At 42.9% G+C, this 13,682-nt stretch overlaps 1 protein-coding gene across 2 annotated transcripts in view; it reads right to left on the reverse strand.

Annotated features, from left to right (window-relative positions):
- The window catches only part of rtn1a (reticulon 1a), a 47,053-nt gene that overhangs the window by 7,635 nt on the left and 25,736 nt on the right, over positions 1-13,682 (reverse strand). Inside the window, exon 1 of one of the 2 annotated variants that reach the window (XM_071327701.1) lies at positions 12,684-12,991. The exons of the other annotated variant lie outside the window; for it this stretch is intronic. Coding sequence (XP_071183802.1) covers positions 12,684-12,744 — 61 coding nt within the window. The 5' untranslated portion in view covers positions 12,745-12,991. Of the gene's footprint in view, positions 1-12,683; positions 12,992-13,682 lie in introns of those variants that run through there. 2 annotated transcript variants of the gene reach the window in all.

Here is a 13,682-nt window from a genome sequence, read left to right on the forward strand (position 1 = left end):
CAGAGACCTAAGCTCCGATCCAGCACACACTCGTACACACACCCTCTCAGTGAGCTCTTTATTAAAAACTGCCAAGCAAGGGCAAAATGAAAGTGACTATCTTATTCAAAATGGTGGATGGATCTCCCTCCACCAGACAGGAAGATGGAATTCTTTCCGATCATTTATTCTCTTATCTATAGCCCGCAGCATGTGACTTCATTGGCAGTATACCATCTACTGAGTGGGTTTCTCAGCAGATCTGCAACGTCTGTGAGGGTGTTATATGACCTTACAGTGAGGATGAAAGATGCAGGCTGAAATGTACTGCTCTATTAAAATGCTTCAGCTCTGTGAGGATCTGGTGAGCACCTGCCTGATGCAATTACCATAGCTACGGTGCTGCATTTTCTCCCCCTCCACTCACAGATAGAGAGGAAGGAGAGAGAGTGAGAGAGAGAGATAGATGGCGGGAGAGAGCGAAAGCACTCCCTGGGAAACTGAGACAGATTCACTTGCTCTGAATATGTGGAATGAGGGACACATAACGTGTCTACACCGACACACACCCAGCCTTTATTGTTCAACACAAAAGGACAAAGGGATGGTTTAACATAGAGGCAGGAAGCCTTCAAAACAACAGACACATATGTCATGGACATGGTTTCTAAAAGCTGCTGATAGAATCTGACACGGTTTAAATACCATAATAAAGGCTTAATGGAATTTGATGGCTGAGTTTGGGTTGTCATCTAAAATGCCAATTGTTGAATCATATTACAAATCATGCAACTGTCTGGAACTAGCCTACATTTTCTTTTACTGACAAAATACCGCCACCCGAAGAAAAAAAAAACGTGTTTTGCTTATTCTTATCAAGGAAGACTATTGGTGAACAATACCGTTTTCAAACTAGATGGTCATTTTGCATTAAGTAAAAAATGTTTATCTGGTTAAAAGTATTTTTGTGGTAGTTGAACCAATTGATTGGTCGAAACTATTTCTGTTCTGATTTCATATCTGGGTCGCAGAGAAGTAGATTTCATAATATCTTAGAAGATATTTCTGTTCTGATTTGAATAGCAGAGAAGTAGACTAATATTTAATACACTAAGTTGTTAGGAAAGTGGTCAAAGTAGTGGATGTGTCAAAAGTTACATTAATTCCTAATTGTGTCATTCTTAGAATGTGCTCCCCCTGTGCTGTAGTTAACAAATTCAGAGTTTCAAGGCAGTCAGTGGGAAGTTAGCCTACTACAGTTGGGTGATATTACATAGCATCGTCTACTGACGATGATTGACTGCCATAGTCGATGGTGATGACACAGTGATGTGACAGATGATGGTTTAGCCTTTTAACTTTACTAGCGCTGCGCAGTGAAGAACGGCGTCTCGCGGCACACAGCAGGGGAGCACGCAAGTGACATTCCCGAGTAATTTGCCTATTCCTATTTTCTAAAGCCTATTTAAATAAATACTTTTTGTTATATACAGAGCGCAAGAGAGAAATGTAGACCAGACAGAGAGAAGAATTCCACCAAAGCAGCGCAAAAGGTCCAGTCAGAAAATATTGTTTCTCTCTCTCTCTCTCTGTCGGACACTCATTGACTTTCTTGTGTCTAGCTGTAAAAAGAAATTGGTTGCCTATATTCCCCTCCCTTTCCATTCGATAGGCTATGAATATGACTTTGGGCTATAGGCTACACTTTCATAATTTTATGCATGACTTTCTCCCGATCAAACAATGAATGTAACAGAGTTCAATCTCAAAGAGTTATTTGAATAGCCTAAAAATGTAAAAGGTAGCCAGGGTAATAATGAGAGAAAACAAACAATATCAATAGCCTATAGAAAACATCTAATGACCAGTTTAATAAAGTTTAAGCTTATTAAGAAAGAGATGATCTATGCGGACCGGGAAAATCCCTCCACGCGAAGTTGAAAACCAAATGGCCAATAACCTATCCTCCTACTAGGTCTATCATAAAAGGTTTAAGACAAGTTAAAGTTATTTAGCTTATTCCCCAAATTTTCTAGCCTAAGAAGGTGTTGTCCTAAAGTTGCCACTTTCAAAAATAACAAGAATGAAAGTCTATATAGCTTAGGCTATTCTTAAATCACAGCTTTATAAGCGATAGTTTGTGCTCTAATACTATTATTGTCAGGTATGCGTAAATGGTTGTAAAGGAGTCAGGTGCAGGAGAGCAGATATGGTGTAGCCAACGGAGCCTTTTATTTTGGCGAAACAAAAACACACGGCAAAGTGAACACGAAATAACAATAGATGTTAACGTAACCCAGCGCAACAGACTAACGTGCGCAATACATGAAACAGAATAAACAATACCGCACAAAGACATGAGGGAAACAGAGGGTTAAATACACAATACATAATGAGGGAAATGAGAACCAGGTGTGTGGGAAAACAAGACAAGACAAATGGAAAATTAAAAATGGATCGGCGATGGCTAGAAGACCGTCGACGTCGACCGCCGAGCACCGCCCGAACAAGGAGGTAAAAATGATTTATTTATTTATTATTTTACAATTATTTTATGAGGCAAATAAATCCATTATTATTCAGTTTTGAACGTGGTAGACTGCCTCTATCCAGCCCATGATGTTAACCTAACTCACTACGATAACATGCTGACCACACTGCTCCTGTTATTCACTGCTCGCATTACTCATGTTATTCAATCATTGCGTGTGCGTAGCCAGGCGCAAAAATTGAACTTGGTTCTATTTGTGACGCTTAACGTGCTGCAAGTCCTGCCTTTCCTATCTCCTCATTGGTTTTTAGGAGCATATCCCACGTGGGTGATTGAAAGATGAACTGAGGTCGACACTCCAATCCAGTTGGTAGTGGTAATGCACCTTCAAGTTGGTTGCCAACCTCCATATAAAGTTCAAAGAAGAAGAAGAAGCCTGAAGTAGGAGAGATCACTAGAAACAAACTCGGTTTACCATTTTATCTGTGGATTAATTGGCATAGAAGACCTTTGTCTTGTTTTGCACACTTTGTACAAAATAATAAAATGCAGTACTACAGGATATTTCTTAAAGTAGCTCTTTATTAGCCAGCTATAACTGGCATGTTCATGTATCGCCAACCAGGATCAAACTGACCATGACCTAACCATTTGGGTGGTCTTAACCAATCATAGCACAGTATGATATGGCGGTAAAATGCATCCAATTATAATTCAGTATGTTTACACATATAAATATTACATCCCCCTTCTTCTAAAACAAAATAAAAATATTTACATATTCTAAGCGTTTCTTTTGAAAACATGCTCTGCAGTTTGAACTCAAGGTAAGTAACCATTTATATTGTATACTACACCAACTGAATCAACATAGACTCTGAAACAATGATCCAACATACTGTTACTTTTCGAACAAGGGATTCTCAGCAACTCAGCATTCACAGTAGAAATACATCTTAACATTTCAAACAAATACAATACCAAAGCATTTCAAGTGAACTTTCAATAACACGTTTACAGTCTGGAACTCTTTTAGGGCAGCGATCCGCCTACAGCCTTTGACATGTCACAGGTCTAGGACAGCTCTGGGCTTGACCTCTCTTCCTGACCTTGTGTGATATGATGCTGAGCATGCTTCTGTGTCAGTCAACAGTTCTTGTGGTGTTGCAGGTAAGTATGGTGTATGTTGTGCTGTGTGTGTGTTTAGTACATCACGTTCTCTTTCAGGGGAACAGTTCATCTCATCAGTGTGTTGATCTTTTGTGTTCAGTAGGTGACGACGATTGCGGCGGTACACCGCTCCTTCTGCGGTGCGGACGTGATATGAACGTTCAGTGTCAGCTGGCTGGATGACGACTGCTGGCTTCCAGAGGCCTTGCTCTTGGATTCTAACTGACTCTCCATCGATCAGTGGTGGCAGTGGTCTAGCTGACCTGTCGTAGTATCGCTTTTGTTGTTGTTGTCTCTGTGCACGTTTTCCATGCATTTCCTTGTAGCTGACGACCTCAGGTTGCAGCTGTTGGTTGGTGCTGGGAAGGATTGAGCGAAGTCTGTGGCTCATCAACAGCTGGGCTGGTGATTTGAAGTTGTCAACTGGAGTGTTGCGGTATTCAAGGAGACTGAGGTAGGGGTCTCTCTTGTCTGCTTTTGCTTTATCCATGAGTGATTTAGCAATCTGCACAGATTTTTCAGCAAGGCCATTACTTTGAGGGTAATGCGGGCTTGTGGTGACATGTGTGAACTCCCATACTTTTGTGAAGGATTCAAACTCATTTGATTTGTAACAGGGCCCATTGTCAGATATTAAAGTCTCTACAATGCCATGCCTGGCAAAGGCTGCTTTCAGCTTGTGTATCACAGCTGCAGATGTGGTGCTGTGAAGCTTGTCGAGTTTGAAGTATCTGCTGTAGTAGTCCACTGTTACGATGTAGTCCTCGTTGTTCCAGTTAAACAGATCGGTTGCCACGACCTGCCAGGGTCGGTCTGGGATACAGTGAGGTAACATTGGCTCTTTGGTGTTTGAGGGGCGTCGTTCAAGACATATGGCGCATTTACCAACAATGTTCTCTATTTGTTTGCACATTCCGGGCCAAAACAAAATGTCCCGTGCTCTCTGTTTGTACTTTTCCATGCCCATGTGTCCAGCATGGATCTTTGTCAAAATCTCTTCTCTGAGACTGGTAGGAATAATGATTTTCTCTCCTTTGAAAATTATTCCGTTGATCTGTGATAGTTCATCACGATGGTTCCAGAATTCTGAGACGCTCTGAGGGCATTTTCTCCTCTCCTCAGGCCATCCATCCTGTATGACTTTCCTCAGCTGTGTGAGTTGTGAGTCCTTTTCTGTTTCTGCTTGGATCTCCTTCAGTTTTGTGTCACTAACTGGTAAGTTGCTGTACACAGTGTGCACTTGCATGTCCATGCCTTCACTGAGGCTGCTGTCCTTATAGGTAAGAAACTTCCCGGAGAGTGTGTCTGCGACAGGGATGTCTTTGCCTGGACGGTGAGTGATTGTGAAGTCGTATTTTTGTAGTTGAAGGATCATTTTCTGTAGCCTTGGCGGGGCTGCGGCTAGTGGTTTCCTCATAATTGACTCAAGGGGCTTGTGGTCGGATTCCACAATGACTTGTCGTCCATATATGTACTGATGGAAACGTTTCCATCCGAACAGAATGGCGTAGAGCTCCTTTTCGATTTGAGCGTAGTTGATTTCACAGTCTGTGAGAGATTTGGAAGCGTAGCCGATGGGCTTTCCTTCTTGCAGTAGCACTGCACCTAGTCCATACTTCGACGCGTCCACTTGGAGTCTGAGCTCTTTGTCGGGGTCGTAGTAGGCAAGGATTGGTCCTGGTTCTCTCGTGATCAAGTCTTTCACATTCTGGAAAGCAATGTTGTGTTGCTTGTCCCAGAGAAACTCACTGGACTGCTTTAGCAGTTGACGCAGGGGTGCATTAGCATTGGAGAGGCTGGGTGCGAACTTGGCTAAGTAGTTGACCATGCCAAGCACTGTTTCCAGCTCTGCACGGTTCTTTGGTGGCTCCATTTCTTTTATGGCTAAGATCTTCTGTGGATCTGGCTTGATTCCAGTCGCTGTAAGAAGATGTCCGAAGTAGCTGACCTCTGTAGCGCCGACTGTGCTCTTCTCGGGGTTGAGCCGGACTCCTCTCTCGCGGGACCTTTGCAGCATTGCGCGGCGGTTTCGGTCGTGCTCCTCTTTGGTTCGACCATAGACAAGGATGTCGTCCACAATTGCCACAACTCCGTCGAGGCCTTCGTACACTTCGTCAATCTTTCGCTGAAACTTGTCTTGGGCTGAGATAATCCCAAAAGGCAGGCGACGGAACCTGTAGCGTCCAAATGGTGTGTTGAATGTTGTGAGCTTAGATGACTCTTCTGTGAGCTTGATAGCCCAGTAGCCTGACCTAGCGTTCATGACACTGAAGTAGTGTGCTCCCGCTAGCTTGTGTGTGATGCCATCTATCGTCGGTAAAGGATAATGGGGGCGTTTGATAGCCTTGTTCAAGTCTCTTGGGTCGAGACATACTCTGAGCTTGCCTGTGCGTGGTTTCTCCACCACCACTACCGCATTTACCCAGTCAGTCGGTTCTGTAACCTTGGTGACTATGTCAGATTGCTCCAAGCTCTCCAACTCTTTCTTCAGACGGGCACAGAGAGCAAGGGGAATCTTTCTCGGTGGGTAGACCACAGGGATTGCGTCTGGGTCAAGGTGAATGGTACATTCTCCTGGGAATAATCCTATTCCTGTAAAAACATCAGCAAACTCCTCCAGTACATTGTCTGTCTCTACTGGTGCTGTCACTGATAAAACTAGCTTGATGAGGTCCATGTCTAAACATGCTTTAAGACCTAGCACTGCAGGTGCTCTAGTGTCAACAACATAAAAGTCCAACATCATGTCACTTTCCTTGTATTTGCATTTGAAAGTGCATGTGCCTTTTACTGGGAGCTGTTCACCACCATAACCAGTCAGTCTGCACGTGGTGGGCTGTAGCTCGCATTCAGATGTCAAGCTGTGGTACTTATTCAGAGGAATAATGTTTACTTGTGCACCAGTGTCTAGTTTGAACTTTAGCTCTGTGCCTTGTGTTCCTATCTCAATGTCAGCAAAGGCTTGCTCTGTCTCTGATGTTTGACTTTTCTGTGTCACTGAATCAATAAACAGTTCATCAGCGTTTGACTCTTTGATTGACATTTCACTGTGTGTACTGTTTTTCCACGGTAAGCTCTGCACACTTTTGCAAAGTGATTCCATTTTCCACATTTAGTACACTGTTTGCCTTTAGCTGGTTTTGAGTCTGCGTCGCTCTGTTTTGGAGTTATGTCTCTCTCTGTTCTAAAACGCGATCTCTGTGCACCGGAGGTGTGCTTTGATGTCTGCCTGACTGCGTGCACTGCTTGTTCACGTGATGCGCTCGTGCTCCCGCGCGAAATGGTTTTCATCTGAGCCTGTGCTAGCTCGTGAGATCTGGCTATGTCGATAGCTTTGTCCAGCGTTACCTCAGACCCAACATTCAAAAGTTTCTCTCTCACTCGCGGTGAGTGTATTCCAAATACAATACGGTCCCTGACCATCTCATCCTTGTTTGCATAATCACAGTCTTTCACAAGCAGACGCAGCTCTGTCACAAACTGTTCAAAAGACTCGCTAGCTCCCTGTACTTTCTCATGGAATTTGTACCTAGCGAAAATCGTATTGGTCTTCGGCACAACGTATGCTTCAAAACGATCGTAGTATGTTTTCAGTACCTTTGATTCAGCCTCGGTAAGTGTCCATGTGTTGTAAATATCTCTTCATTTTTCACTGATCCAGAGGAGCAAGTAGCTGCATTTTCCCTCTTCTCCTCTGTCCTTCAGAGGACCCGTGAACATTAGCTCCACATGCTGTTTGAACTTACGCCATGCATCGGGTAAGTTTGTAGACTCCCAGTCCATTCGAGGTGAAGGAACTCCAGAAAAATCCATATTGTAAGACCTTTAACTCTGACACCATGTCTTGTTTTGCACACTTTGTACAAAATAATAAAATGCAGTACTACAGGATATTTCTTAATGTAGCTCTTTATTAGCTAGCTATAACTGGCATGTTCACGTATCGCCAACCAGGATCAAACTGACCATGACCTAACCATTTGGGTGGTCTTAACCAATCATAGCACAGTATGATATGGCGGTAAAATGCATCCAATTATAATTCAGTATGTTTACACATGAATATTACAACCTTGACCTCCATTTCAGGTAAAATAACAACTCAATGTTTATATCCCAGGACAAATTAGCTAGCAACAGCAAGCTAGCTAGCTAAATTTCCATAAATGTTTGCTTATCGACCTGTTCCCAAATTAATATAATTGGTTCAGAGTTCGTTTTGATATGTCAACTATCTGGTGTCGGGACGTTCCTTATCAGACTGTCACCGCTCCGACATGTGTGCGACACACACACCTGTTCCATGCTGAACTCCTCCACCAGAAAGGAATATTATAAAAGATTTGCACTTAGCCTCGGCCCAGGTTTCAACAACATTATCTGTCATTATGATTCGTACAGTTGTAACATTCGATTTCGTCCTATAGCCCAACGGTTTAGTCAAGTATTATTTATTTTTTATTGGTTGGCCAATAGGGGTCAATACCATCGTATGTGATATACGCTGAACAAAAATATAAACACAACATGCAACAATTTCAAAAAGTTTTACTGAGTTACAGTTAATAAATAAATAAATTCATTAGGCCCTAATTTATGGATTTCACATGCCTGGGATTACAGATATGCATCTGTTGGTCACAGAAACCTTAAAAAAGGTAGGGGCGTGGATCAGAAAACCAGTGACTATCATTTGCCTCATGCAGCACGACACATCTCATTTGCATAGAGTTGATCAGGCTGTTGATTGTGGCATGTTGTCCCACTCCTCTTCAATGGCTGTGCGAAATTGATGGATACTGGTGGGAACTGGAAAACGCTGTTGTACATGTCGATCCAGAGTATCCCAAATATGCTCAATGGGTGACATGTCTTGTGAGTATGCAGGCCATTGAAGAACTGGGACATTTTCAGCTTCCAGGAATTGTGTAGAGATCCTTGCAACATGGGGCCGTGCATTATCATGCTGAAACACGAGGTGACTGTGGCGGATGAATGGCACGACAATGGGCCTCTGGATCTTGTCACGGTATCGCTGTGCATTCAAATTGCCATTGATAAAACACAGTTGTGTTCGTTGTTCGTAGCTTATGCCTGCCCATACCATAACCCCATCGCCACCATGGGGCACTCTGTTCACAACGTTGACATCAGCAAACCGCTCACCCACACAACGCCATACATGCTGTCTGCCATCTGCCCGGTACAGTTGAAACCGGGATTAATCCGTGAAGAGCAAACTTCTCCAGCATGCCAGTGGCCATCGAAGGTGAGCATTTGCCTAGTGAAGTCGGTTACAACGCCGAACTGCAGTCAGGCCAAGACCCTGGTGAGAACAACGAGCATACAGATGAGCTTCCCTGAGATGGTTTCTTACAGTTTGTGCAGAAATTCTTCAGTTGTATAAACCCACAGTTTCATCAGCTGTCCGGGTGGCTGGTCTCAGATGATCTTACAGGTGAAGAAGCCATATGTGGATGTCCTGGGCTGGCGTGGTCTGTGGTTGTACGACCAAATTCTATAAAATGACGTTGTATGTGATATACATGACGGTTTATGGTAGAGAAATTAACATTAAATTCTCTGGCAACAGCTCTGGTAGACATTCCTGCAGTGAGTATGCCAATTGCACGTTCCCTCAAAACTTGAAACATCTGTAGCATTGTGTTACGTGACAAAACTGCACACTTTAGAGTGGCCTTTTAGGTGCATCTGTGTAATGATCATGCTGTTTAATCAGCTTCTTGATATGCCACACCTGTCAGGTGGATGGATTATCTGGGCAAAGGAGAAATGCTCACTAACAAGGAGGTAAACAAATTAGTGGCACAACATTTTAGAGAAATAAGCTTTTTGTGCATATGGAACATTTATGGGATCTATTATTTCAGCTCATTAAACATGAGACCAACACATGATGCATTTATATTTTTGTTTAGTGTACAGTACCAGTCAAAAGTTTGGACACACCTACTAATTCCAGGGTTTTTCTTTATTTTTTACAATTTTCTACATTGTAGAATAGTAGTAAAGACATCAAAACTATGAAATAACACATATGGAATCATGTAGTAACCAAAAAAGGGTTAAACAAATCAAAATATTTTATATTCTTCAAAGTAGCTACCATTTGCCTTGATGACAGCTTTGCACACTCTTGCAATTCTCTCAACCAGCTTCATGAGGTAGTCACCTGGAATTCTCTACCAACAGTCTTAAAGGAGTTCCCACATATGCTGAGCACTTGTTAGCTGCTTTTCCTTCACTCTGCGGTCCAACTCATCCCAAACCATCTTAATTGGGTTGATGTCAGGTGATTGTGGAGGCCAGGTCATCGGATGCAGCACTCTCCTTCTTGGTCAAATAGCCCTTACACAGCCTGCACAACATTTTAGAGAAATAAGCTTTTTGTGCATATGGAACATCTCTGGGATATTTTATTTCAGCTCATGAAACATGGGACCAACACATGATGCATTTATATTTTTGTTCAGTATATATCGTGATGATGAATTATGGGTACATAATCACTATAGGACAAAGGTTGACGTCACCGAACCCTATAGCTTACTGTTGACGCGGTTACTAAAACAGCTCCACCGTTTGATTGGTAAAATATATTTCTGTTCTGATTTCAGATTTGAATAGCAGACAAGCAGAGGAAGATTTCATATCTAACTTTTTGCCTAAGTTGTTGGGAAAGTGGTCAAAGTAGCTGATTTGTGTCAAAAATTGCATTGTTTACAGTGAATGAAATGTTGGAAGTCATGTGACTGTCTAACAATGGGGAATGCTTTAGAATGTTGAAAAAAGTTAAATTTAAGTGAAGATAGGGGGAAAAAATTACAAAAAGCTTAATAGGTTAAAAAGTATAAAATATATCAAAAGTATTTAAGCACACTATTCCAGACCGGTCTGTACGTTTTAAAGTTTGAATGACGTTTCTATCTTAAACGGTGTAGGAGGGATGGAGTGCTCATAATAACTAGCCAATAAGTCAGAAGTATGGCAGAGATTTAGAATGAGACGTTTGCAAGTCCCATTAATAATTTGTTCAGCATCTAATTCCCTTTTATTAGGCTTAGCGCTAGATAGCAGGCTTTGCTTTCACATTGGTACTGCACAGTAAACAATTGGTATAGGCCTATAGCCTATTTCACAGAGTGAGTCATGGGTGAGGTTCTGTCAAGCTCTCTGGTTTGTAGAGACGCTGGGGATTACTGTCCTACCCAGCCAGCATGAACACATGATGTTGAACCAAAACGTACAGTAGGTACCGTGGCACACAGCCAAACCCTGATCACTGATACAGGCCTGGATGATTTCTGCTTCTGATACTCAACACGCTGATGCAATATTCCTCACTCTTCAGATTTGTAGTCAGATTATGTTCTACATTTTTAGGTAGAGGCAGAGTGAACCAGTTTGAGCCTGACCCGGTTAGACCACTAAAGTCCTCGACACTGGCTCAAACCATGCCCCAAGCCAGCATGATCAAACATGTATCCAAACCTGTGTCTTTGCTTCAACAGCTTATTCAAACTAAAGAACATCCAATTGGTCAATTTGATCATTTATCTGTGTGTGTTTTGTGTGTGTGTGTTAAGGTGAAACTCTATGTTGGACCAAGGTGTATCATTGTCAATGCTAATATGGCTAAGATTCGCTAGCTAACCAACAACTGTAACAATGTATTTGAGAAATGATGTATGTTATCAACAAGCTAAGCCAAACTAGTCTGTTGTGCACCATAGTTGCGCACGTGTCGCTTTTGTTGCTAAACAACCAACCCGTCTATAGTGAAAGCTCAGAGAATACAAGCTATTATGCTCACCACTCTCAGTGACTGAATGAAAGGAACTGGTTATTGTTCAATGAAAATAAAGTATCCACATAGGCCCGTGTGGCTCCTTCTCGGTATATTTTATATTAGTCTTGCATTTTAATTTGGAGATTCTATTCTATTCTCCATTTTAAATCTTAAAATCACTCAGTTTCATTCACAGGTAAGGAAAAGGCAGACCAATCAACCCCATCTCTCTCCTACAATAAGCATGGCTGCAATAGAAAATGACAGCCAGTTGGAAAGGCAAGGAGGAGGAAGGGACACCATTTTCTCTCCTCGTCAGGCAATACTAATGCACACCATGATGGAGAAAATGGCAGACGGAGGCTGTGCCTTTCTTTCCCAGTCGCTGCAAGGTGCCCTGGCAGCCGATGGATGAGACTGATGTAATTAGGATAGGTGTGGCCTGGTTGCCATGGAGACAGTCCGTCAGTGCCATCCGGATGCTCCGACAGCCTCGCACACAAAAATAGCTCAAAGTCTCCGGCATGAAAACAGCTCCCCCACAGAGCGTCACACTGGGAGGGCGATAACAATGACACACCTTGGTCCAACAGAGTTTCACCTTAACACACACACACACACACAAAACATATAACACACACAGACACTGAACACAGAAACACAACAGACGTCTCACAGCATGTATGTATACATTCATCATCATAATCAGCGACGTCTCACACCCACCCACCCTCTTTTTCCCCTTTGTCTCACACGGCAGACAGAGAGCGTGTCCAGGGCGTGTCTGCTGTGAGATAGAGAGGGGGGGGGGGGGGTAAACAGCTAAGCCTGATCACCCAGGCCCCGACTAACACACACCTTGGATACCACCACAACCATACATGCAACATCCCCCTTTCACACACACACAACTAGAGCTTTGCACTCGCAGCATAAATAGGCTACATGTGCACCACATACATACACACAAATCAGATCACCACTCACAGCCTAGATACACACACTCCTAACACACAGACACAGAGACAGATAATCCATTCCTTACTTAGATTTACGTGTATTTTGGGTATATGTTGTGAAACTGTTAGATATTACTTGTTAGATATTGCTGCACTGTCGGAGCTAGAAGCACAAGCATTTCGCTACACTTGCAATAACATCTGCTAACCGTGTGTATGTGACCAATAAAATGTGATTTGATTTACACAATAAACACAGCAAACACATCAGTACCCTGGCCTTTCCAGCTGCTCCAGGAGCACTCCTTCTTGGTACCGTCTGCAGTGGCCTGCATGCTGATGATCAATCTCCCTGATTTTCCTTTCTCTTAGTCTTCTCCGTTTTCTTCTAGCTCTTCCTCTTCTTGTGCCACTGATTCACTCACTCATCTCACAAAGGCACGAATAGTTGGAATGATGAGATGCGGAGACGAGAGGGAGGGAGTCAAGGTTTCCAAGGTACTGCTGGCTCGCGGAAAAAACAGAATGATGCTGTGGAGCAGTGTTAGCGAGAACAGGAGGAGGAGAGGGGGTGTGGGGGGGGGTGTGATCGAAATGTAAACGCCACACCACAGTCGCTACTGCGCAGCAAATCATCCATATAATGATTTAGTGCGGGGGGGGGGGGGGGGGGTAGGCATCCCTTCACAATAAAAGTCCTCATGCTTATCCTGATTCTCAGAGCAGACTAGGTGGTGGGCTGGGGGATTGGTAGTGAAAGAGTTAACCAACATGCCCTTTGATAAAGCTCAGTCGGAAGCAGGCAGGTGCACTGTCATATTTCCTAGCCCACCCCTCATGCTTCCATTTTTGTGGCTAGTTTCATAATGATCAATATTGTATAGAAGATCATTTACGGATAAGGTGCCAGATTGAAATGACAATTGAAACAAATCTGACGTCATCCTTCACAGCATTGAGACTGTGGGTAAAAGGTTTTGTGTTAAGACTGAGGACTCTATAGGCTACTGCTGGGGAAGGGACCTAGCGTAGCTAAGGAATAATCTAGCAAATAGTCAACTCCTCTGCCCTTTGTTTCTACGCTTTGTACAAAAGAATGTTTAAGCTTGCGGTCAATATGACACAAATACCGTAGTTATTTTCAATATGTCTCACTAATTATTGAGCAGCTTAAGTGCTTGTCTTTTTAATAATGAATAAATATACACACTGTAGCCTACAGTAATAGCCCTCAAAGGTTTACTGCTTTAAGGCTGTGGTTCAGTTTGTGCTT

The sequence above is a fragment of the Salvelinus alpinus genome, chromosome 9, assembly GCF_045679555.1.
Source record: "Salvelinus alpinus chromosome 9, SLU_Salpinus.1, whole genome shotgun sequence".
Taxonomy (NCBI): Eukaryota; Metazoa; Chordata; class Actinopteri; order Salmoniformes; family Salmonidae; genus Salvelinus; species Salvelinus alpinus.